The sequence below is a fragment of the Pelodiscus sinensis genome, chromosome 33, assembly GCF_049634645.1.
Source record: "Pelodiscus sinensis isolate JC-2024 chromosome 33, ASM4963464v1, whole genome shotgun sequence".
Taxonomy (NCBI): Eukaryota; Metazoa; Chordata; order Testudines; family Trionychidae; genus Pelodiscus; species Pelodiscus sinensis.
In genome coordinates this window covers 4,656,152-4,681,569 of record NC_134743.1, presented here as the reverse complement: position 1 = coordinate 4,681,569, position 25,418 = coordinate 4,656,152, and the positions used below count along the sequence as shown (strand labels likewise).

The following is a 25,418-nucleotide window of genomic DNA, read 5'->3' as shown; positions in this document are numbered from 1 at the left end:
TGTGTAGACAGCGTATAATGTTATTTCAGAATAATGAACATTATTTGGAACATTATTCCAAAATAACCGCTGTGTAGACATACCCTCAGGAAGCTAGAGGAAGAGTTTTGACTCACTAGAGCCCCATTCACTGGGCCACCCTGTTCCACCCTGGGCCACCACTGCAGGTCTAAGAAGAGAATACTGCTTCTTCTGAGGGTAGGATTTGTGTAAGCCATGCACATCCAGCTGTGTCTACACTGGGCCACTTATTCTGGAAAAGCAGCCGCTTTTCCGGAATAAGCTGCGAGCTGTCTACACTGGCTCCTTGAATTTCCGGAAAAGCACTGACGATCTACTGTAAGAAATCAGCTGCTTTTCCAGAAAAACTATGCTGCTCCCGCTCGGGCAAAAGTCCTTTTTCCGGAAAACTGTTCTGGAAAAGGGCCAGTGTAGACAGCACAGTAGTCTTTTCTGCAAAAAAGCCCTGATTGCGAAAATGACGATCGGGGCTTTTTTCCGGAAAAGCGTCCGTGGCCAATGTAGACGTGCTTTTCCGGAAAAGCATCCTGCCAATGTAGACGCTCTTTTTCCGAAAATACTTATAATGGAAAACTGTTCCGTTTTAAGCATTTCTGGAAAAAGGTGCCAGTGTAGACGTAGCCGCAGTGTAATACGCTGTGCCCCTCTAGTACTGGCTGAACCAACTAGAACTTGGTATGCCTGTAAAGGTGCATCTCCACAATGGCACTAGCTCAAAATAAGCTAAGCAATTTGTGTATCTTATTTCGAGATAGTCTATTTCAAAATTTGGTACTGTCTACAAAGCACCAGATTTCAAAATAGAACGCTATTCCAACAAACCCCTTAAACTTGGGAGGAACTAGTTTTACCGGGACATTGGAATAGCAAGCCAATTATATTGATTGAATTTTGAAATAATGGGCATACAGTTAAGATGCAGAAAATGCTATTTTGGGATGCCGGATGTATCCTGAAATAGCGCCCACTATCTAGATGTACCCTAACAGGTCAGGTGTGGAAAATAATTTTTTACTGGGGGGCCACTTCAGAAATTTTTGAAATCTCCCTGGGCCACACCTAAGGGGCAGGGCCTTGAGTGGAGGGGGCGGGGCCAGGATACTTCCCTGCCTCCCCTCCCACAGATTATGATTAGTCTGGGGGTGGGAAAGTACATGAAGTCTTTGCCCTCCCCCTGAGGTTCCTTCTAGGTGACCATGCCCTTGGTGGTGTGAGGAGACTTTTCATGCTCCCTCTTCTGCACCCAGGCCAATCACATAACCTCCCCCCACCACCCTCCGCAGAGCAGAGAGCCATAGGGATTGTGTTTTAAACTATGGCAGCTGTGGCCTGAGAGTCATTGCAGGGGGTCAGTGGGCTGGATCCCGTAGCTTGGTGAGCTGGCTCCACCCCCCGGGCCATATTTTGCCCAGCCTTTCAGTTTGGGCAGCAGAGACTCTAGGCCTTTCAGTTTGGGCAGCAGAGACTCTAGGCCTTTCAGTTTGGGCAGCAGAGACTCCTGCAATAATCTCCAGGTTCAAACCCTATCCCACTCCTTCTGATTTCCTACCCCTCTGTCTTCTGAGCATTGGTGTAGAAGACATGAAGCAAAAAATGTGACTTACCTAGTTCTGTGACTGCTCTGTCTAAAATGAAAAGACATGGTGTTAGTTCCTTTTATTAGAGCAGAGGTTTCTGTGTACTGGACATTTCCATGAGCACAGAAAAAATATAACTAAATTAATTTTGTTTTCATACAGCACAAATGCTAGATTGTCTCATCCCTTTGAAAAACTCAAGAAAGTGAACAAGGGACAAAGGCTGTTTGAAACACATTACAGAAAAAAATAACAGGGAAAGTTATGAAAGCTTTATTAATATACAGTTAAAGCTTCAGTTCTTGTTGTAGCTCATCTCTTTTAACCATTCAGAGACTTGGTACAGCCGATGTAGTCTAACAATGGAGTTTGTTCCCTTGTTCTACAGCTTTATCTATTATTACACACATCATCAATTTTCCCCAACAAACTGAAGCCCAGAAGAGCAGCACTGCTTTTTGTTTTCCCATTTCAACCTCTGAAATCTGAAAGTGTCCCTTAAATTCTGCTTTTTTTCCAAGGAAAAGGGAAAAATCACGTTTCTCTATAGTATGGCAATTCTGGGCTACTCTTCAGATTATCTTTCTGTTAGGAGAGAAGAACCTTCCTTCAAAGGTAAACTTGGGAAAAACTACCAAATGTACACAACCCTGCCTCAAGGTAAAAGTGGTAAAAGCAATGCCTTCATCTCAGAAACTAAAATTTACTCACAATCTAATTTTGCCCTTTCCAATATTTAGTGCTATTTTCCTTAAACCCTGGTTTATTATGAATTGTCTTTATCATAAACAGACAGCAAGGGGGACAGAAGCTAGTTGGCTACATCTAGACTGGCATGATTTTCCGGAAATGCTTTTAACGGAAAAGTTTTCCGTTAAAAGCATTTTCGGAAAAGCGCGTCTAGATTGGCACGGACGCTTTTCCGCAAAAATTGCTTTTGCGGAAAAACGTCCGTGCCAATCTAGACGCACTTCTCCGCAAAAAAGCCCCTATCACCATTTTCGCGATCGGGGCTTTTTTGTGGAAAACAAATCTGAGTTGTCTACACTGGCCCTTTTGCGCAAAAGTTTTGTGCAAAAGGGACTTTTGCCCAAATGGGAGCAGCATAGTATTTCCGCAAAAAGCACTGATTTCTTAGAATAGGAAGTCAGTGCTTTTGCAGAAATTCAAGTGTCCAGTGTAGACAGCTGGCAAGTTTTTCTGGAAAAGTGGCTGATTTTCCGGAAAAACTGGCCAGTCTACACACAGCCATTGTGTCTTTGTTTATCATTCACTTTAATGTAGCCTGTCGCTAAGTGAGGGGGTGCCATATGCAAGTTATATAAAATATTCAGTGCAAATATCAATATTGGTGCAATAGGAAGAATGGGAAATCAGGCATTTAAAAGTCAGGAAATGCAGAATTAAATCTGAAGATTAAGCATAGCTCTCCTTCTTGTGCTCTAAGAACATAAGAACATAAGAACATAAGAACGGCCGTACTGGGTCAGACCAAAGGTCCATCTAGCCCAGTATCCTGTCTACCGACAGTGGCCAGCACCAGGTACCCTAGAGAGGGTTGACCGAAGACAATGATCAAGCGATTTGTCTCCTGCCATCCCTCTCCAGCCTCTGACAAACAGAGGCCAGGGACACCATTTCTATCCCCTGGCTAATAGCCTTTTATGGACCTAACCTCCATGAATTTATCCAGCTTCTCTTTAAACTCTATTATAGTCCTAGCCTTCACCGCCTCCTCTGGCAAGGAGTTCCACAGGTTGACAACACGCTGTGTGAAGAAGAACTTCCTTTTATTAGTTTTAAACCTGCTACCCATTAATTTCATTTGGTGTCCTCTAGTTTTTCTATTATGGGAACTAATAAATAACTTTTCTTTATCAGCCCTCTCCACACCACTCATGATTTTATAGACCTCTATCATATCCCCCCTCAGTCTCCTCTTTTCTAAACTGAAAAGTCCCAGTCTCTTTAGCCTCTCCTCATATGGGACACTTTCCAAACCCCTAATCATTTTAGTTGCCGTTTTCTGAACCCTTTCCAAGGCCAAAATATCTTTTTTGAGGTGAGGAGACCACATCTGTACACAGTATTCAAGATGTGGGCGTACCATAGTTTTATACAGGGGCAGTAAGATGTTCTGGGTCTTATTTTCTATCCCTTTCCTAATAATTCCTAGCATCCTATTTGCCTTTTTGACCGCCGCTGCACACTGTGTGGAAGTTTTCAGAGAACTGTCCACGATAACTCCAAGATCTCTTTCCTGATTTGTCGTAGCCAAATTAGCCCCCATCATACTGTACGTATAGTTGGGGTTATTTTTCCCGATGTGCATTACTTTACACTTATCCACATTAAATTTCATTTGCCATTTTGTTGCCCAATCACTCAGTTTGGTGAGATCTTCTTGGAGTCCCTCACAGTCTGCTTCTGTCTTGACTATCCTAAACAGTTTGGTATCATCTGCAAACTTTACTACCTCACTGCTTACCCCTTTCTCCAGATCATTTATGAATAAGTTGAAAAGGATTGGTCCCAGGACTGACCCTTGGGGTACACCACTAGTTATCCCTCTCCAATCTGAAAATTTACCATTTATTCCTACCCTTTGTTTCCTGTCTTTTAACCAGTTTGCAGTCCAAGAAAGGACCTTCCCTCTTATCCCATGGCCTTGTAATTTACACAAGAGCCTTTGGTGAGGGACCTTGTCAAAGGCTTTCTGAAAATCCAAGTATACTATATCTACTGGATCCCCCTTGTCTGCATGTTTGTTAACCCCTTCAAAGAACTCTAATAGATTAGTAAGACAGGATTTCCCTTTACAGAAACCATGTTGACTTTTGTCCAACAAATTATGTTCTTCCACATGATTCACAATTTTATTCTTTACTATTGTTTCGACTAATTTGCCCAGTACTGAAGTTAGACTTACCAGTCTGTAATTGCCAGGATCGCCTCTAGAGCCCTTTTTAAATATTGGTGTCACGTTGGCTACCTTCCAGTCATTAGGTACGGAAGCCGATTTAAAGGATAGGTTACAAACCACAGATAATAGCTCAGCAATTTCCCATTTAAGTTCTTTTAGAACCCTTGGATGAATGCCATCTGGTCCCGGAGATTTGTTAACATTAAATTTTTCTATTTGTTCCAAAACCTCCTCTAATGACACTTCAATCCGGGACAGTTCCTCAGATTCATCACCCACAAAGGACGGTGCAGATTCAGGAATCTCCCCAATGTCCTCAGCCGTGAATACTGAAGCAAAGAAATCATTTATTTTATCCGCAATGGCTTTATCATCCTTGATTGCTCCTTTTATAGCTCGATCATCTAGGGGACCCACAGGTTTTTTAGCAGGCTTCCTGCTTCTAATGTACTTAAAAAACATTTTGTTATTTCTTTTTGAGTTTTTGGCTAGCTGTTCCTCAAAATCTTTTTTTGCTTTTCTTATTACATGTTTACACTTGATTTGACAGTATTTATGTTCCTTTCTATTTATCTCACTAGGATTGGACTTCCACTTCTTAAAAGATACCTTTTTGTCCCTCACTGCTTCTTTTACATGGTGGTTAAGCCACGGTGACTCTTTCTTAGGTCTCTTGCTATGTTTTTTAATTTGGGGTATACATTTAAGTTGGGCCTCTATTATGGTGTCTTTAAAAAGTTTCCATGCAGCTTTCAGGGATTTGGCTCTAGTCACTGTGCCTTTTAATTTCTGTTTAACAAACCTCCTCATTTTTGTGTAATTTCCCTTTTTGAAATTAAATGCCAGGGTGCTGGACTGCTGAGGTGTTCTTCCCACCACAGGAATGTTGAATGTTATTATATTATGGTCACTATTCCCAAGCAGTCCTGTAATGGTTATATCCTGGACCTGATTCTGCACTCCACTCAGGACTAAATTGAGAATTGCCTCTCCTCTTGTGGGTTCCTGCACTAGCTGCTCCAAGAAGCAGTCATTTAAGCCATTGAGAAATTTTTTCACCGCTTCTCTTCCTGAGGTGACATGTATCCAGTCAATATGGAGGTAATTAAAATCCCCCATTATTATAGAGTTCTCTATTTTGGTAGCCTCTCTAATCTCCCTCAGCATTTCTATGTCAGTATCGCTGTCCTGGTCAGGTGGTCGGTAATATATCCCTACTGCTAATTTCTTATTATTGGAGCATGGAATTTCTATCCATAGCGATTCTATGGAACATGTTGATTCACTTAATATTTTTATTTCATTTGATTCTACATTATCTTTCACATACAGTGCCACTCCGCCACCCACCCGGCCTGCTCTAGCCTTTCTATATATTTTATATCCCGGTATGATTGTGTCCCACAGATTTTCCTCATTCCACCAGGTTTCAGTGATGCCTATCATGTCTATCTCCTCATTTAATACGAGGTACTCTAGTTCACCCATCTTATTAGTCAGACTCCTAGCATTTGTGGACTCCCTTTATATAACTATACATTATTTTATTAATTAATGAATATTTGAATCAAATGGGATGTTCCTTCATAGAGCAAATGGCAGTATAGTGTGGCAAAGTCAGGCTGGACATCTGTAAGAGGGGGATGGAAGGTAGTTGATAGGCCTAGAATGATACATTCCCTTTTCACTATAAAAAGATGAACAGTGGTTCAGATTAGCTAGGGACACCTGAGTCCCATTAAGGGCTTTCTGAGACCTTTAAATACCCCTCTTCTGGTGAAAGAGGAGAAGAGAGAAGCTGTCACAAGATTAGGATAGCAGGGAGAAAGTCTCCCCCACCTTGGAGCAGCCTACATGTCTCCCTATAGGGTAATTTATATTCCTGTTTGCCTCTTTAGAAGAAGGATGGCCCATAACAAGGCAGGGGATATTGGAAAGGCATTTTCCTTTATTTTGTGTTGTGAATTTTTTTTTTAGTTTGGCAGAGGAACATATCTTGGGTCTGCCATGAGGCCTACTTGGACAATAATGAGAAATAAATCCCAAAACATCTAGGATGCATCTAGACTGGTAAGATTTTGTGCAAAAGCAGTTGCTTTTGCGCAAAAACTTGCCAGCTGTCTACACTGACCACTTAAATTTGCACAAGAGCACTGACGTTCTAATGTAAGAATTCAGTGCTTCTTGCGCAAATACTTTGACACTCCCGCTCAGGGATACGCCCTCTTGAGCAAGAATACTTGCACAAGAGGGCCAGTGTAGACAGGAACCTTAATTTTTTGTGCAAGAAAGCCTGATGGCTGAAATGGCCATCAGGGCTTTCTTGTGCAAAAGCGCGTCTAGACTGGTCATGGATGCTTTTGCGCAAAAGCATTTTTTGCACAATAGCATCCATGCCAATCTAGATGCTCTTTTGCGGAAATACTTTTAATGGAAAAACTTTTCCGTTAAAAGTATTTTTGCAAAATCATGCCAGTCTAGATGCAGCCCTATTGTCTCCAGTGGAGCTCAATTATTCCAGCCCTCCCTGTTGCCTACAACACCAGTGGGAAAAGCAGTGAGTCTGGCAATGTGAAGGAGAAGCCTTGATATGATAGTAAGTGTAGTAAGTTGAGGTCAGTAACGAGTCAGCAGGCCTAAATAGAGGCCTATAACATGAAAACAGCAACAGACCTGCAATCCAGTGTGCAAGACTTTGGTTCAGTAACAGGAGCCAAGAAAGAGGCCCTATTGATAAATTGTGTGATTGTGTAAGTTAGGTCGAGCATGGAAGGACACAGGGAGGTACTGGGTACAGACTGTGAGCCAAAGGGGAGTATTGGAACATCTTAATAAGAAATGTCTTGGTACAAAAACTCCCTAAAAACTAATGCACATATCGACCTAAGTTCAGGACTGGGTCGAAATTGACAGCATGAAGGATAGTAAGTAAGCCCCCCTTCCGTAAGGTGAGGGGTGGTAACTAGGCAACAGAGGGTGGTAACCTGGTGCGTAAAGAAATTATGTAAATTGTTTGTACCTGTCTATAAAAGGTCACCGCAGAGGGTGCTCTCCGGCCGACCTTGGGGGGGGCGCACTAGGTGTCTGAACGGCAGGTGTCATTGCCTAAACTTACAGAGTGCACAGTAGCTTAATTTTGACTAACTGCTGTTAATATCTGTTATATGGCAATAGGCCTGTCCGGTGTTGGTACCTTGTCAACGCGGGCCATAGTGCCCAGTGGTGTAACATTGTACTGATCTCTGTTACCAACTGGTAGAGCTTCGCATTTGACAATAAACCTGCTTGATTGATTTCAAATCTTGCCTGCATCTGTCGTTTCTGGGGCCTCTCAGAGATCTCTTGTGTTGACCCAAGTGCACGGGGTCTAACGCTCTAGATAAAGGGAGTACCGATTGTTACGCACGCAGCCGAGAGTTTAACAACGGAGTAGAGGTCCTGTCAGGAGCGCGCCAGGACAACCCTGACCAGACGACGCTGACACTGACAGTCCAGACCACCGAAGGTACCGAGGTACGAAAACACCGAGGTACGACAGTAAGGTATAATCTTTAAGTATAGCTTGATATTGAAGTGTTACTAAACCAAGTCTGAAGGAACTCAGTTCTGTAGTTTTAATGTTATGCTTATTTACAGTCAATAATTGGAAATTTTCTCATTAGTTATAGGATCATACATAGAGGCTATGTCTACACTGGCATGATTTTCCGGAAATGCTTTTAACGGAAAAGTTTTTCCGTTAAAAGTATTTCCGGAAAAGCACGTCTAGATTGGCAGGATGCTCTTCTGGAAAAGCACTTTTTGCGGAAAAGCGTCCATGCCAATCTCGACGCGCTTTTCCGCAAAAAAGCCCTGATCGTCATTTTCGTGATCTGGGCTTTTTTGAGGAAAAGAAATCTCTGCTGTCTACACTGGCCCTTTTCCGGAACAGTTTTCCGGAAAAAGACTTTTGCCCAAACGAGAGCAACATAGTTTTTCCGGAAAAGCACTGATGATTTTACATTAGATCGTCAGTGCTTTTCCGGAAATTCAAGCGGCCAGTGGAGACAGCTGGCAAGTTATTCCGGAAAAGCGGCTGATTTTCCGGAATAACTTGCCAGTGTAGACACAGCCAGAGAGTAAGGATGGAGGGAGGAGAAGAGAAACTGTAAGCAAGAATTCCTAGTATCTTGTTGTATACTTCAGATTACCCACACTTCATTGTACATTGTACAGTTATAGTTGCTAATTAATTCTAAACCATAAAATAGGCCCTACCAAGTTTTTCCCGTAGCTCCTGACATTCTGTAAAAGGAAAAAGAGAAAGCAAAAGCTTTTATTACCAATTTGATATTGTAAAACAGATTTCAGCTAATCCTGAGAAATACATACACTGATTCTCTGAATAGACAAAACTATTGATCTCTATAAAGGTGACAAATAATCTGTTGTTACATCTAATAACTGGTCTATACTAGAGACTTAAGTTGACACAGTTGAGACATTTAGGCTACGTCTAGACTGCAAGCCTCTTTCGAAAGAGGCTTTTTCGAAAGATACTTTCAAAAAAGCCTCTTTCGAAAAAGAGCGTCTAGACTGCAAGCAGTACTTTCGAAAAAGCAAGCCGCTTTTTCAAAAGAGAGCACCTAGGCAGTCTGGATGCTCTCTTTCGAAAAAGCCCTGTTTGCATTCAAGAACGCCTTTTTTTGAAAGAGCACTTTCGAAAAAAGGCATTCTTCCTTGTGAAATTAGGAGTACCACTGTCGAAAGAAAAGCCACGTTCTTTCGATTTAATTTCAAAAGAACGCAGCTGTAGTCTAGACGCAGGTGAAGTTTTTTCGAAAAAAGGCTACTTTTTTCGAAAAAACCCTGCAGTCTCGACTCAGCCCTAGGGCACATCTACACAGCAGCATTATTTCAAAATAACAGGACACATCTAAACAACAAACCCATTATTTTGAAATAATTTTGAAATAATGGGCTTCCTATTCTGACTCCTATAACCCTCATTTCATGAGGAGTAAGAGAAATCAAAGGGAGAGTGTTCTTCCTTTGTCCTCCTGCAATGTGAGCAACACTAAAAGCCAAGTTAAGATACTATACTTTGACTTCAGCTATGTAATTAATGTAGCTGAAATTGCATAGCTGAATTCAAGCTTAGCCTGCAGTGTAGATGTACCCTCAGGTAAAATTCACAGCCCCCAGAGACAGTATTAAGTTGAATCAAACCATAGTGTAGATAGTGTTAGATAGACAAAACAGTTCTTGCATTGACCTTACTGCTACCTCTTGGAAAGATAGATTCACTACATTGTACATGCTATGTACATGCTATGTACATAAAATGTACATGCTATGTACATTGGACAAACGTCTCAGACACTTCGCCAAAGGATCAATGCCCACAAAACAGATATCAGACGGGATCACAAAGAAAAAGCAGTTTCTTGCCATTTCAACCAGAAAGGACATTGTCTCAATGACTTGATTACCTGCATCCTGCTTCAAAGACCTTTTAAGACTTCACTTCAAAGAGAATCCTCTGAACTGTCATTCATGCTTAAATTCAACACTTTACATTCAAATTTGAATAAAGACGCTAATTATCTTACCCATTACAAAGATAGCTTCCCCAATTATCACCTCTAATATAATTAGCTCACAGACGTTTACCTCCTTCCCTCCCCCCTTCATCCCCCTTCTGTTCTGAAATTTGATTTGTCCTTTTCATATGTGTTCATTTTTTTAATTTGTATCCTTTGGTATATATCAGTGGTGGGCAACCTTTTTTTTCAACTGAGCCAAATCTCGCCAAAACCACGATTGAAATTTATTTTGAGAGCCACATTTTTAAACCCGAAAATACATAGGATGGTACACTGTTTTTAGTTTCAATAAGTTTTTATTGAGAATATTCTGCATGCAAGTATGCCTTTTCACCACTCTTGGGTATGTCTACATAAAAAAAGTATGCTTAACTCAAGGGTAGCTAATTTAGGATAAAACAGTGAAGATACAGCAACACAGCATTTAACTCTTATTAGTATACTGTTAAAGTCTATAGGGCAGCCTCAGATGAGCTAGCACTGCTAACCCAAGTTTAAAGCTAAATTGCTGTGCCTTAGTGAGCATGAGTTAAAACCCTTTTCCTCAGCAGTGAACTGTTCTCTTCTGATTCCCCTACATCTCTAATCCTCCATCAATAGGTCTTTCTGAAAATCCTCATCCCCACTCCATCTTTCTGTGGAAGTTGTATAGGGCTCTTCATCTATACCTTATAGCCAAGTAAACTAAATTGCAAAGAAGTTCAACTACCATCTCTATGCTGCCAGCTCAGTATTTCAGATCAGTCTCCCTCTGTCCAAATTCACATCTCAAGCTTGAAATTCCTAACTATAAGGTCACAGAAAGCAAATAAAACCTTAAAATGTTCAGGCTACAGTTACACATCACAAAGCAGCACAAAAGGAACAACCCCCTCCCAGCAGGTCAGTTTTAAATAAACAAAGCTTCCCCAGCAGTATCTGCAATCCAAACATGAGGAAGTGCATTAACTCACTGGAACAATTACAGAAAGGCTACAATAAAAAAAACCAAATCCTGCAACCCAATCGCCCTATTTTCATTGTTCAATTGCAAGAAGTGAGTAACCTCAAGGGTGAAGACTGCACTGGATTTTTAGAGAGCTTCCAGTTTCCAGAATCCCGGCTGTTCTTGTTAACACTTCTTAGAGGTATCTGTGTGTTGTCGGGTCTCTGGCTATCATGATAAGGGACCTTCTGCACTGAGTATCTTTGCACAGGCCCCTCCGAGTGATTACGATAAGAAAGAACTAGTATTTTACAGACTGTTTAATTCACACAGAAAGAAACTTCTTCTCTCATTTCAGACCAAGCAAAAATTCAGAATGAAGCATCGCTAAAATCCACCCCTCTACTCTCCCGGGCCGTTTATCTGCCCAGGAGTGTTTTACACAGGTTCAAACTAAATGCTCCAAAATGCTTAGCATAACATTCAAAGCGCAACAGCAGCACAGGCCAGCCAGGGTGGGGGTCTCAGCTGAGAAAAGGCTCCGCAACAAAACAAACGAGCTGTGAAGCAAGGAGTGAGACCCGCGAGCAAAGGCAGCCCGCCCCAAGAGACTGGGGTCCCAGCACCAGAGACAGGCAGCTCCGTGTAGAGACCCCAACGCCACCACCCCCCGACCATGCAATGCAGACACCCCGACTTCCCGCAACGAAAAGAAGTGTCTGATCTGCCCCTCCTCCACGCGTCCGCACTGTCCTTTCCCGCACCCCGCCCTTCCTGCCACTTCCCCGTCTGCCCTCTCCGTCCCCGCCCGCCTCACTGACCCGCCCCGTCCTCTGCCCCTTCCCAGTGCCCCTGTCTCGTCCACTCCCCCGCCCCGCTGTGTGTCCGGCCGGGCGCCGTGCTGCCCCGGGCGCCACCCCCCCACTGCCCTTGCCCCCTCCTTTCTCCCCACCCGCCCCACTGCCCCTGCCCCCTCCATTCTCCCCCTCCGCCCCTGCCCCCTCCATTCCCCACCCGCCCCACTGCCCCTGCCCCCTCCATTCCCCACCCGCCCCACTGCCCCTGCCCCCTCCATTCTCCACCCGCCCCACTGCCCCTGCCTCCTCCTTTCTCCCCCTCCGCCCCTGCCCCCTCCATTCCCCACCCGCCCCACTGCCCCTGCCCCCTCCTTTCTCCCCCTCCGCCCCTGCCCCTGCCCCCTCCATTCCCCCCCCCGCCCCACTGCCCTCCTTTCCCCGCCCCTGCCCCCTCCTTCTCCCCCCCGCCCCATCTTCCCCTCCGTCCCACGGTTCCTCCACCCGCCACTCTGCCCGGGCGGCGCCCCCCCCGTCCCCGCCTCTAGCCCCCTTCCTTTACCCCCCCCCACTATCTCTATGCCCTCCTATTCCCGCCCCCCCCGTCTCATTGCCCCCCGGCCCGGCACTCACACGAAGCGGCGCTGAGCAGCAGGAGGTGCCGAGAAACACCACCCGGCCCCCTTCCCAGGTGAGGCCCCGCCCCCGGAGCCCCATTGGATCCCGGCCCACGCCCACCCGCCCCCTGCGGCCCCGCCCCACTCCAAATGCGGTTTGAATTGCGGTTTGGTCTAGTAACTAGACTTTTGGGGCGGCCGCCCGAGAGGAGGGAGGGGAGCGGGCGCCCGGCACACAGAAGAGCCGCATTAAAGCGTGTAAAGAGCCGCATGTGGCTCGCGAGCCGCGGGTTGCCGACCACTGGTATATATGGTTGTGACAATTTTCTTCTAATATTTGATCTGAGGAAGTGGGTCTGGCTCACAAAAGCTCATCACCTAATAAACCATCTTGTTAGTCTTTAAAGTGCTACACAGTCCTTTTTTTTGTTTCAGCTGCACCAGACTAACACGGCTACATTTCTACCACCAGATTCACTACAGTGAGGGAAAAACCTCTTCCACTGTTTTACCACTGTATTATTTCTAGTGTAGACACAGCTTAATATGGGGCAGATCTACAATGATTTGCTTGCACAATAGCAATGAAGGGAGTGATATTTTCCATCTTTGTTATACCAACAAAACCTTTACTTACAATGTCAAGAAATGTTGCTTACTGTGGCTTAGTCAGTAAAATAAGCTATATGAGTTAAAGCACTTTTTTGCCTATCTAACTGCAACTACACTAACAACAACATCATAAAAATATTATATTGTAAAATATAGATTTCAGCTAATCCTCAGAAATACCAGTACATACACTGATTCTCTGGATAGACAAAATTGATAGATTGCTATATTGGTAATTTTTTTCTAATGTGGCTAAGACCATGACCTGATTATATTTCTAACTTTGAATACTGTCTAATTCTTTCCCTTTGCCTAAGTCTACACTAGACCAGGCAGATCGACTTAAGGCATGTCATCCTCTGTTTCTAATCATTGTGTGAAAATCCATATCTGAATTTTTCTGTCCTCACTTTTCTGTCCTTTACTGTACCTGAATGCAGCGCCTTCGTCTCAGTGTCTGCATGGGAGAAAATGGCATGTTACTATACAACAATGTAATGATTTTCTATATACCACCGATGCAAAACATTTTAGAAAATATTTGACAGTTATGCTTGTCAGGGAAGTAATCAGTTAGGGTATGTCTATACTAGCCCCCTAGTTCGAACTAGGGAGGCTCATGTAGGCATCGAAGTTGCAAATGAAGCCCAGGATTTAAATATCCTGGGCTTTATTTGCATCTTCCCGTCCGGGTGCCATTTTAAAATCCGAACTAACTGCACGTGTCAGTTAAATGTTAACTTGAACTAAGGACTTAGAAAGCGACACACTCAGGTCTATTTTATTAGTATGTAAGGGTATGTCTACACTAGCCCCCTAGTTCGAACTAGGGAGGCAAATGAAGCATACTGAAATTGCTAATGAAGTGCGGGATTTAAATATCCCGCGCTTGATTAGCATATTCATGTCCGGTCGCCATTTTAAAAAGCCAGTAGCCTGAATTAATTTGCCACATGTAGACACGGTATTCCAATCCAAAACCCTTCCCTCAGATTAACTGTTAGTCCTCATTATACAAGGACTAACAGTTAATCTGACGGAAGGGTTTTGGATCAGAACACCGCATCTACACGCAGCGAGTTAATTCGGGCTACTGGCTTTTTAAAATGGCGACCAGATGCAAATATGTTAATCAAGCGCGGGATATTTAAATCCCGCACTTCATTAGCAACTTCGGTATGCTTCATATGCCTCCCTAGTTCGAACTAGGGGGCTAGTGTAGACATACCCTTACATACCAATAAAATAGCCCTGAGTGTGTCTTTTTCTCTCTCTCGCTTTCTCTGGCTACGTCTACACTGGCCAGTCTTGCGCAAGAACATATGCAAATGAGGCACGGTGCTGAATATCATCTCACCTCATTTGCATACTTAATGAGCTGCCATTTTGCGCAAGAAGGAGCAGTCTACATTGTTCCTTCTTGTGCAAAATCCCCCTCTTGCGCAAGAGCCGTTCTGCCTAAAAATAAGCAGCAATATGACACTTGTGCAAGAGGGGGTTCTTGAGCACGAAGGAGCAGTGCAGACTTGCCTCTTGTGCAAAAATGATGGCTCATTAAGTATGTAAATATTCATCCCTGCACCTCATTTGCATATGTTTTTGCACAAGACTGGCCAGTGTAGATGTACCCTCTCTCTGAATATTATCTTCCTATGGGTAAACCAACAATACATAGTTTTGAAGGAGATGTCTGGAGACTTTTCATTTTCTTGCTGATCACAGCTCCTGGAGGAGATTCTCTTGCATGTGCCAAATCCAAGAGGACCATTAAGGAAACACAAATTATAAACAGGGGATCAGTAACCTGTTGATATGGGGTGTGACTGGGAGAACCACAAAGGAGTCTAGCCAAAGAGAAGTGAAGACACTGGGGCTACGTCTACACTAGCCCCTAAAAACGGAAAAGCGAAGCAAAGCAGGTAAGTCAGCATAGGGAAATCCGCGGGGGATTTAAATATCCCCCGCGGATTTAAATAAACATGTCCGCCGCTTTTTTTCCGGCTTGGGGAAAAGCCGAAAAAAAAGCGTCTAGACTGGCGCGATCCTCCGGAATAAAGCCCTTTTCCGGAGGATCTCTTATTCCTACTTTCAGGAAACTAGGAATAAGAGATCCTCCGGAAAAGGGCTTTATTCCGGAGGATCGCGCCAGTCTAGACGCTTCTTTTCCGGCTTTTCCCCAAGCCGGAAAAAAAGCGGCGGACATGTTTATTTAAATCCGCGGGGGATATTTAAATCCCCCGCGGATTTCCCTATGCTGACTTACCTGCTTTGCATCGCTTTTCTGTTTTTAGGGGCCAGTGTAGACGTAGCCTGGGCCTGTCACATGAAAAGCCAAGAGAGTTTGTACAGGGACCAGAAGTACAGCTACGCATACTAAACCTTGGGCCTATGGTGAGAAAAGGCCTGCCCCCACAGAGGTGGGGGCAAACACTGCAATTCCCTTGGGGCCCAGGCTCTGGTTGTTGCTGTGGAAGCAGCAGAGCTGACTCCTTAGGCTCCCTGGGAAGGTAGGGGTGCCATGCAGCACACTCCAGGCAGTGCTGAAGAGGAAGGTGACCCAGTCTAGGCATCACTGAGGGCCTGCTGCCTTCCCCCTTCAGGTGTAGCTGTTGGACCCCTTGGGTGAGAAAAGCTGAGTTGTGAGATCTAGTCTGATTCTTTTGCCAGAACACAGCTAGATCCTAAAATGTAATAATAACAATACCTAGCTCTTATCTAGTGAGTTTCATCTTTAAATCTTAAAGCACTTTATAAAGGTGCTTCATGGGATAACTGAGTTAGTCTGTTACTGAAAAAATCAACAATGTTTAAAACAAAAAAGATAAGAATCAAACCAGTTCTACAAGCTAGATCCACAGGGAAGCATTGGAATTACAGTTCATCCATAAATTCAGTTCACATGCTAATGGACTCAATCTTGATGAAAGTTGGTTGGGACACTACCAACTTAACAGCCATTGAAGGTGCAAATAGCTCTTTGTGTAGAGACTCCAACGTCAAGAAGGATCCTATCTACTGACTTTGATTCTTATCTGTTTCATTATAAACTTACTGATTCCCTCTGCTCTCTGTCTCCCACCCCCATTTCTTTTTCTTCCCTCCCTCCTCCCCTTCCCCTCTCCTATTTATTTTGGGTGTGCACATCCTAAACTCATAACTCCGGTCATCTGAAGAAATGGGCTGTGCCCACAAAAGCTCATGATACCATCTACATGTTTTGTTAGTCTATAAAGTGCTAACAGACCATCTGTTGTTGTTGGGTTTTTTTTATAAAGGAGGTGAGTGTCCCTATCCCCCATTCTAAATGTAGGGAAACTGAGGCATGGAATGGTGATGTGACATGACCAAGGACAGTCACCAAAGTAACAGAAACAAGAATAGAAATGAGGCTGGACAAATGCTACACCACACCACCTCACATGGCCTCAGGGGAGATAGTAATTGTTATATTGACTGTGGGTGACATCCTGGCTCATTGAGATCGGTGGCAAAATTCTTAAAACTCAAGAGGGCCAAGATTGCACCATCTATGTGCACTGAACTCTGTCCCTTTCCTGAGGTGGGTTTCATTAATCCTACCCTTTTGTGCCTCTAGGGATATTATTAAGGACCTGAGCATATTCACACCTCACTGATTTCACAGTGGGAGTGATGCACTATGGTACCTAAAAGTTTTGCAGGATCTGCTCATAAAACAGATTCAACAAAGCAAGGGGTGAAAATAGGCTGAAATACAGAAAGATGAGAGAATGTAGTTGAAAGGGTGTGAGATACACTTAGCATTACACGTGCACCTTGAAATCCATGTAATGACTGACATGCAGTCTCCTGGCTTAGTGACATTTATTTGATGTGATAAAACATTAAAGGAAAGCTGTCAGGATGCACAGGCCTTACCCTGTAACATGTAATCAGTAGTGGAGACAGATCTCCCAGGAAGAAATAGACATATGATTAAATTTATGAGCAAATTTTAAATAAAAAATAAATGGTCTTTTTTATATAACTTATTAAATACTTTTAATTACGCTATGACATAACAAGTGTGTGTGTGTGTGTATGTGTATATATATATAAAGAGAGAGAGAGAGAGTAATTTCAGTTAAAACAGACGTCAAAACTGGGTATAAACATATCAAGTACAGCTTAAGACAGAGAAATACATTACCTCTCACTAAAAAAGTCTCTTCTTCTGATCTTTTTTTCTTTGATGTCTTCTGCTTGGCTATAAGAATAAGAATCAAAGATTTTGGTATGCTGTATAAATTGTTGGAGTGCCAGAGAGAGCCAATGAACAGATGTTCAGCAAAGTGCTTTTGTAACTCAAGTAGAAAATATAAGTACAGTGTACGTTTGTTATACTGTGCCTTGCTAGAAGAAGGGAAAAAAATACAGAGGAAACTGAAGAGTTAAGGGAAAGGGAGCATGAACAATTTGAGGAAATAGGTTTTACTTTGTGTACACTAATGATATTAAATACTTCAATTTGCATAATTAAACCTATTTTGAATTGATAATGTCAAACTGCTTCTTAACAGCCTCTTCTGAAAACTTTCATACTCATAAACTGCATCAGAAGAATATCTCCTCTTTCAAATATATACAGACCTGATCTTGCAAACAATGGTTGAAAAACTGAAAATATTTTCTATTCTGATGTGTTTTATTTTCCAAATTGTCTGGCAAAATATTTTCAGCAAAATTGCTTTGATCTTTATATGTTGAAATATTTTAAAATGAAATTTTCAAATATTGACAAAAGTACTGTGTCTCAGAGTGACTAGTCAAAATTGGTAAAAACAAATAATAATAATAATAATAATAATAATAATAATAATAATAATCAAAATAGTATAGTTTTATCGATTTAAAGATTCTGGTGAAAATTAGAAAATTCTGAAAAAAAATTGAAATATTTTTGTAAAAATGCTTTTCAAAGGAACTCATTTTGATGAAAATAATTACATAAAAAATCTGACAAGCAGCATTTCCAAGTCTAGTGTATACCACCATAAATAATCACACTGAAGTCCAATGAAGTCAGTTAGGCTATGTCTACACTGCAAAGCTTTTCTGCGATACCGGAGGTATCCTGGAAAAGCTCTGCCGCGTCCAAGGAACGCGTTCACTTTTTCGGAAAAGTTTCCGAAAAAGCAGATGCATTCTTTTGCCATCCCTGTAGTCCTCATTGTATGAGGAATAAGGAATGTGCCAAAAGAGGAGTTTTTCTTAAATTTGGCCCTGTGTAGATTGGTCAAATTTCAGAAAAGACTCTTTTAGGAAAAAAAGTGGGGAAAGATCTGCAAATTGTGGTTCGCAGTTTGCATATCTTTTTCCAACTTTTCTTTTCAGTGCAGACCTAGCCTTAGACTATTCATGGCAGTAAACATTAGGCACAATAGTTCTTCCAAGATAAGGCTTCAAGAAGATTTTGCTGCTATGCCCTTATTTTATTTTGGATATTTTATCTATGAAATTCATAGATTGGAAAGACACAAAAAATCTCTGTGATCATTCTAGGCTCACCTCCTGTATAAGAAAGACCTTGGAACATCAAATAAAAGCAATTAATTAAAAAAAATTCTGACAAGCTACACTCCTAAGTCTAGTGCTTACTACTGTTAGTGATAGGAGGTGTGTGTGTATGTGTGGGGGCAGCTCTGATTGGAGCCCCCTCAAAGGGGTGGGAAGAGGTGAGGCTTAGTACAGGGGTGGCCCTTGACTATAGGCGGACTCAGCCGCCACCTAGGGCACCACCTCCCGGTGCTCCCGATGACAATGTCACGGAGCACCTGGGGCACCTGATGATCACGTCAGTCCATAGATGGCCCTGCAAGCAGGGGCGCCGATCACATGTTCCGTCTGGGGCGCCAGCTGCAGAAGCCAGCCTCGGGCTGCTCCTGGGCTTAAAGCTAGTCTCTCCTACCCAGTCCTCAGTACTGCTTGGATCATGGCACTTGGGGCTCCAGCATTGATTTAAACAGCCTTGGGCTTTGGTTGTTACTGTTGCTATGGTAGCAGATGTGGCAATCCAGAGCCCTGGGTCCTTTTAAATTGCCAGGCGCTTGAGGCAGCTGGCCCCTTCCCTCCCACCCCCATCAGCAGCCCTGCTTTTAAATATTCAATTTTGATACACCTTTCTCTGCTAGCCTGTAGAGCCCATCATAAAATGTTCCCCATGTAGCTTATGGAACGCGAGATCAAGTTACCCCTTAACCTTCTCTGTTAAGTTAAACACACTGAGCTCCTGGAATCTGTTCATGTCAGGGGTATTTTCTTGCTCTTCAATTATTCTCATAGCTCATGTCAAACCCTCTGCAACATAACACCCTTCTTGAATTGTAGGCACCAGAAATGGACACAGGAGTCATGCAGGTGTCACATCACTGCCAAATACAGAAATCATAGAATCTCCTTAGCCCCACTCAAACCACCCAAACTGACAACTTTAAAAAATTCATCTTCTGGTACTAGATGTTAATCTGAGAACAACAAATATTAACATAAAATCCTGAAGTCATCTTGTGCACCAATGAACACTATGTAGTTCAGTTTAATGTGCTGTGTTGGTGTCAAATGGTTATAATTCTGGGAAAATTATTTCCCCCTTTGTGGATGGATTTTAAACATGCAGATAACACACTTACCTGTGTATCCTAAATATGCACAGACACCAATTACGAGAAGGTCTATGATAAATAACACCCAGAATGCAGTGAGCCATGGAGAAACATGAGGGAAAATATCACCTTTGAAAACAAGATATGAGCAATGTTACTCTGACACATTCTATCTCTTCCTTATGCTTAGAATCAATAAGTTTGGAGCTAGGGATGTGAGCAGTGCAGGAGCTAATGGTTTTTACTGGACTCAATACTGGCTAGGTCCAGAACTAATGTAAATTGCTATTGATTTATAATAGCTGATCATCTGACCCTTGAGCAGGAGCTGCCAAATTGGATATTCCAGATTCATTCTTGCTCTTATGCTGCCTGCTTTCTACATCCTGGCTTCTGACAGCCTTACTCCCAGTGAATTGTGTGTTACTCTTTGAAACCAGTGGGGCTAATTTCAGATTCATTAGATATTTAGTGTCAAGTGTCAGCGAGGGCATCGTGATTTTGTCCTAGCACCTTAGCAGTTTTGGACAACGATAAGTACACTGGTCCAGATTCCCAGCTGACACAAACTGGTCCCGCTCCATTGGAGTCAATGGGCCAGATCCTTAGCTGCTGAACCAACAAGGGGGGATGCTATTTTAGATTTGGTTTTGGTGAGTAGCGAGGACCTCATAGATGAAAAGGTGGTAGGAGACAACCTTGGCTCGAGTGATCATGAGCTAATTCAGTTTAAATTAAGTGGAAGGATAAACAAAAATAAATCTGAGACTAGGGTTTTTGATTTCAAAAGGGCTAACTTTAGTAAATTAAGGAAATTCGTTAGGGAAGTTGATTGGACTAAAGAAATTATGGATCTTAAAGTGGAGGAGGCCTGGAATTATTTTAAGTTAAAGTTGCAGAAGCTGTCAGAAGCCTGTATCCCTAGAAAAGGGAAAAAAATTATAGGCAGGTGTGTTAGACCAAGCTGGATGAGCAAGCATCTCAGAGAAGTGATTAAGAAAAAGCAGAAAGCGTATAAGGAGTGGAAAATGGGAGGGATCAGTAAAGAAAGCTACCTTATTGAGGTTAGAGCATGTAGGGATAAAGTGAGAAAGGCTAAAAGTCAGGTAGAGTTGGACCTTGCAACGGGAATTAAAACCAATAGTAAAAGGTTTTATAGCCATATAAATAGGAAAAAAACAAAAAAAGAAGAAGTAGGACCGCTAATTACTAAGGATGGAGTGGAGGTTAAGGATAATCTAGGAATGGCCCAATATTTGAACAAATACTTTGCTTCAGTTTTTAATGAGGCTAAAGAAGATCTTAGGGATAATGGTAAGTTAACAAATGAGACTGAGGATAAGGAGGTAGATATTACCATATCCCAGGTGAAAGCCAAACTTGAGCAGCTTAATGGGAGTAAATCAGGGGGCCCAGATGGTCTTCATCCAAGAATATTAAAGGAACTGGCACATGAACTTGCAAGTCCATTAGCAAAAATTTTTAATAAATCTCTAAACTCAGGGGTTGTACCATTTGACTGGAGAATTGCTAATATAGTTCCGATTTTTAAGAAAGGGAAAAAAAGCGACCCGGGTAACTATAGGCCTGTTAGTTTGACATCTGTAGTATGTAAGATCCTGGAAAAAATTTTGAAGGAGAAAGTAGTTAGAGACATTGAGGCTAATGGCAATTGGGACAAATTACAACATGGTTTTACAAAAGGTAGATCGTGCCAAACCAACCTGATCTCCTTTTTTGAGAAAGTAACAGATTTTTTAGATAAAGGAAATGCAGTGGATCTAATCTACCTCGACTTTAGTAAGGCATTTGATACAGTACCACATGGGGAATTATTGGTTAAATTGGAAAAGATAGGGATTAATATGAAAGTTGAGAGGTGGATAAGCAACTGGTTAAAGGGGAGACGACAGCGGGTCATACTGAAAGATGAACTGTCAGGTTGGAGGAAGGTTACTAGGGGAGTTCCTCAGGGATCAGTTTTGGGGCCAATTTTATTTAATCTTTTTGTTGCTGATCTTGGTACCAAAAGTGGAAGTGTCCTAATAAAATTTGCAGATGACACAAAGTTGGGGGCTATTGCCAATTCAGAAAAGGATCGGGATATCATACAGGAAGATCTGGATGATCTTGTAAATTGGAGTGATAGCAATAGGATGAAATTTAATAGTGAGAAGTGTAAGGTTATGCATTTAGGGATTAATAATAAGAATTTTAGTTATAAGCTGGGGACACATCAGTTGGAAGTAACGGAGGAGGAGAAGGACCTCGGAGTCCTGGTTGATTATAGAATGACTATGAGCCGCCATTGTGACATGGCCGTGAAAAAGGCTAATATGATCTTGGGATGTATTAGGCGAGGTATTTCCAGTAGGGATAAGGAGGTGTTAGTGCCATTATACAAGGCATTGGTGAGACCCCATTTGGAATACTGTGTGCAGTTCTGGTCTCCCATGTTTAAGAAGGATGAATTTAAACTGGAACAGGTACAAAGAAGGGCCACTAGGATTATCCGAGGAATGGAAAACCTGTCTTATGAAAGGAGACTCAAGGAGCTTGGCTTGTTTACTTTAACCAAAAGAAGGCTGAGGGGGGACATGATTGCACTTTTTAAATATATTAGAGGGATAAATACCAGGGAGGGAGAGGAATTATTTAAGTTTAATACCAATGTGGACACAAGAACAAATGGATATAAGCTGGCTAGTAGGAAGTTTAGACTTGAGATTAGACGAAGGTTTCTAACCATTAGAGGAGTGAAGTTCTGGAACGGCCTTCCACGGGAAGTAGTGGGGGCAAAAGATCTATCTGGTTTCAAGATTAAACTAGATGGGTTTATGAAGGGGATGGTTTGATGAGATAACATGATCTTGTTAACTAATTGACCATTCATTATCAGTGGGAAATAGATCAATGGAGGGATTATAGGAGTTACTATAGAGAACTTTCTGGGTGTCTGGCTGATGAGTCTTGCCCACATGCTCAGGGTTTAGCTGATAGCCATATTTGGGGTCGGGAAGGAATTTTCCTCTAGGGTAGATTGTCAGAGGCCCTGGAGGTTTTTCGCCTTCCTCTGTAGCATGGGATATAGATCACAGCTAGAGGATTCTCTGCATCTTGGGGTCTTCAAAGTATTTGAAGGCTTCAATATCTGAGATATAGGTGAGAGGATTATTCTAGGAGGGGTGGGTGAGATTTTGTGGCCTGCACTGTGCAGGGGGTCAGACTAGATGATCATAATGGTCCCTTCTGGCCTTAAAGTCTATGAGTCTATGAGTCTACTGTAATTAGCACAGCTTTAGCAAAGTCAGTAGAACTACTGCCATTTACACTACGCGAAGTTTTGGCCCATTGATTCTAGAGTTCATGCACCAAGATAAAGAAAATCATGTTCAACCCCAGCCCTTCATGAGCAATAAACATCCCTGCACATTCTCCAGTGGTAACATTAACCCCTGGGTAGGTGGCCAGCTCAAGACTTCTTGGATTTAGGTAAGACTGATGTGTTTTATAACCTTTGTTTTGATTTTCTGCACTGTGGGAATTGTAGCTCAACAGAGTGTGTCCTGACATACTGAACTGGCTGATATTTCACACCAGTTTGGAGTCTCCATTGCTGATTTGCATGCACATGGGAACAGGAGTAACATTTAGAGGGAGATGCCTTGTGAGAATAACAATTAGAAGTTGGCCTCCTGCTGCTGCTAAACAACTGGATGATTTATCCAACTTCTAATAAGTCACCAGAACAGTGAAACAGGTGGAGAGCCAAGATAACTGATTATTACTAACAATCATCTCCAGCACTTACACAGTATATTTTACCAGGGGAGTCTCAAAGGAGAGCAACAACAGTATCCCCATTTACAGATACAGAAACTGAGGCACAGAACAGGGAAGCATCTTGCCCAGGGTAGGACACTGACAGAACTGAGAATAGAACCCATGTGTCCTAAGTGCCATTACAGTGTTTTCTCTACAATGTCAAGCTGCAGGTAAATGCAACTTCTTTTTCTATTGACTTTTCCTCCCAGCTCACCCTTTTCCCATTTTTCTTCTTCTAATCCTACCCTGTGAGCTCTTTGGGGCAGCAACTGTCTAGTTTAGTTATTTGTACAGCAACAATAGGCCTTTCTATCAGTACAGGGCAGTGTCTGTTTGAGTTAACCAGGTAGCTGTGTGCTGCCCCATTTCATTCTATTTCAGTTGTACGGACACTGGAACCTTATGGGCCATGACTCTGGACATAGAGGCAGCACAAGGTATGATGCAAAAGTCACCTGAGAGAAGAATAATAGACTTCCGCTCTGTTTTCAGCAATCTGTTCTGGATAACGCAGCTGATTTCTCCCGTTTCCTCTCCCAGCACTGTGACATGGCTCAGAACATTGAAGAGAAGTTCACGGTCCTGGTCCATTTTCGTCACGGCCTGCAAATCCTGCCCCTTCTTTGTCACCCATAGGAGTTCAGGTTTGGGGAACCACCTTGCTGACCTGCAGGCTAGTCTGATCCCTTGGTCCTGGGGACCCAGCACAGCAATGGACACAGGAGCATCAGCTAAAACAAAACAAGAGAAATTAGGAAGGGTCTACTTTCAGGGAAGCAACATGGTCCCTTTGTTTTGGTTTTATTTTTAACTCAGAACTTTGTCCCAGTTTCTGTATCTTTGTTCCTGGAGTTCACAGACATATTTCACCTGCTTCGCTCGTGAATTCCAGATTCTGGTGAGTATCCACAAGAATGGTGCATCTACACTACACTGTTATTTCGAGATAACAATGTCGGAGTCTACACAGCCATACTGTTATTTTGAAATAATTTTGAAATAACAGACAGCTTATTCTCAAATCTGTAAACCTCATTCTATGAGGAATAATGCCTATTCCGAAATAGCTATTTCAAAATAAGGCAAGTGTCGATGCTTCACTGGTGCTATTTTGAAATAGCCCCTCACCAGGGCCATTCTAAGTTATTCCTCCCCAGTGCCTCCTGGGAGTCTAAATGGATGTAGCACATCTACATTAGGGAACTCTGCCTTGGACTAATTTTGAGGCTTCCCTATAGTGTAGACGTGATATTTCAAAATAAGCTATTTCCGAGTATTTCTTCCGGAATAGCTTATTTTGAAATAAGCCTGCAGTGTAGACGTACTCGAAATGTCAATTTATACAACAGCCTGTGCCAATACTCAGTCCAGTCTACACTCAAAAGTGAGGCTAACCCAGCTATATTATGAGGGAAGTGAAAAATCCACCCCCTTCAGTGATGTAGTGAAGTGGACCTGACCCCAATGTGGACAGCACTAGGTTGATGCAAGAATTCCTTCTGCCATCTTAGCTATCGGCTCTCAAGAAGGTGAATGATGGGAAAACCGCTCCTGTCACTGCAGTGTATGTCTATGCTGAAGTGCAGACAAGCCCTTAGACTGGGCTCTCACAGGGTGGGCCTGTTTCAGAGCTTCCCAGGCCCTGCACTTTGTGGAAAGGATGGAAGACTGAGGAAACTTTAAGCCATCTTCACTCTTTGTATTCTGGGGCTAGGCAGAGCCTGACAAGCCCTCTGGTGTAAGTTAGAGCAATTGGTCCCTAAGTGTATGTCTACATTTGCACCCTCTTTCGAGAGAGGGATGCAAATGTAGACATTCGAAATTGTAAATGAAGTCAGGATTTAAATATTCCGTGCTTCATTTGCATATTTGCGGATGGGTGCTATTTCAAAATACTTTATTTTGATGTGGTTATTTCA

At 42.7% G+C, this 25,418-nt stretch overlaps 1 protein-coding gene across 1 annotated transcript in view; it reads right to left on the bottom strand.

The window, feature by feature from the left end:
* Positions 1-25,418, bottom strand: part of LOC102451586 (butyrophilin subfamily 1 member A1-like) — a 42,650-nt gene that overhangs the window by 4,013 nt on the left and 13,219 nt on the right. The window contains exons 4-9 of the mRNA XM_075914301.1: positions 23,955-24,230; positions 19,702-19,803; positions 17,223-17,279; positions 13,485-13,511; positions 8,779-8,805; positions 1,626-1,646 (exon numbers count right to left, since the gene is read on the bottom strand). Coding sequence (XP_075770416.1) covers positions 1,626-1,646; positions 8,779-8,805; positions 13,485-13,511; positions 17,223-17,279; positions 19,702-19,803; positions 23,955-24,230 — 510 coding nt within the window. The remainder of the gene's footprint in view (positions 1-1,625; positions 1,647-8,778; positions 8,806-13,484; positions 13,512-17,222; positions 17,280-19,701; positions 19,804-23,954; positions 24,231-25,418) is intronic.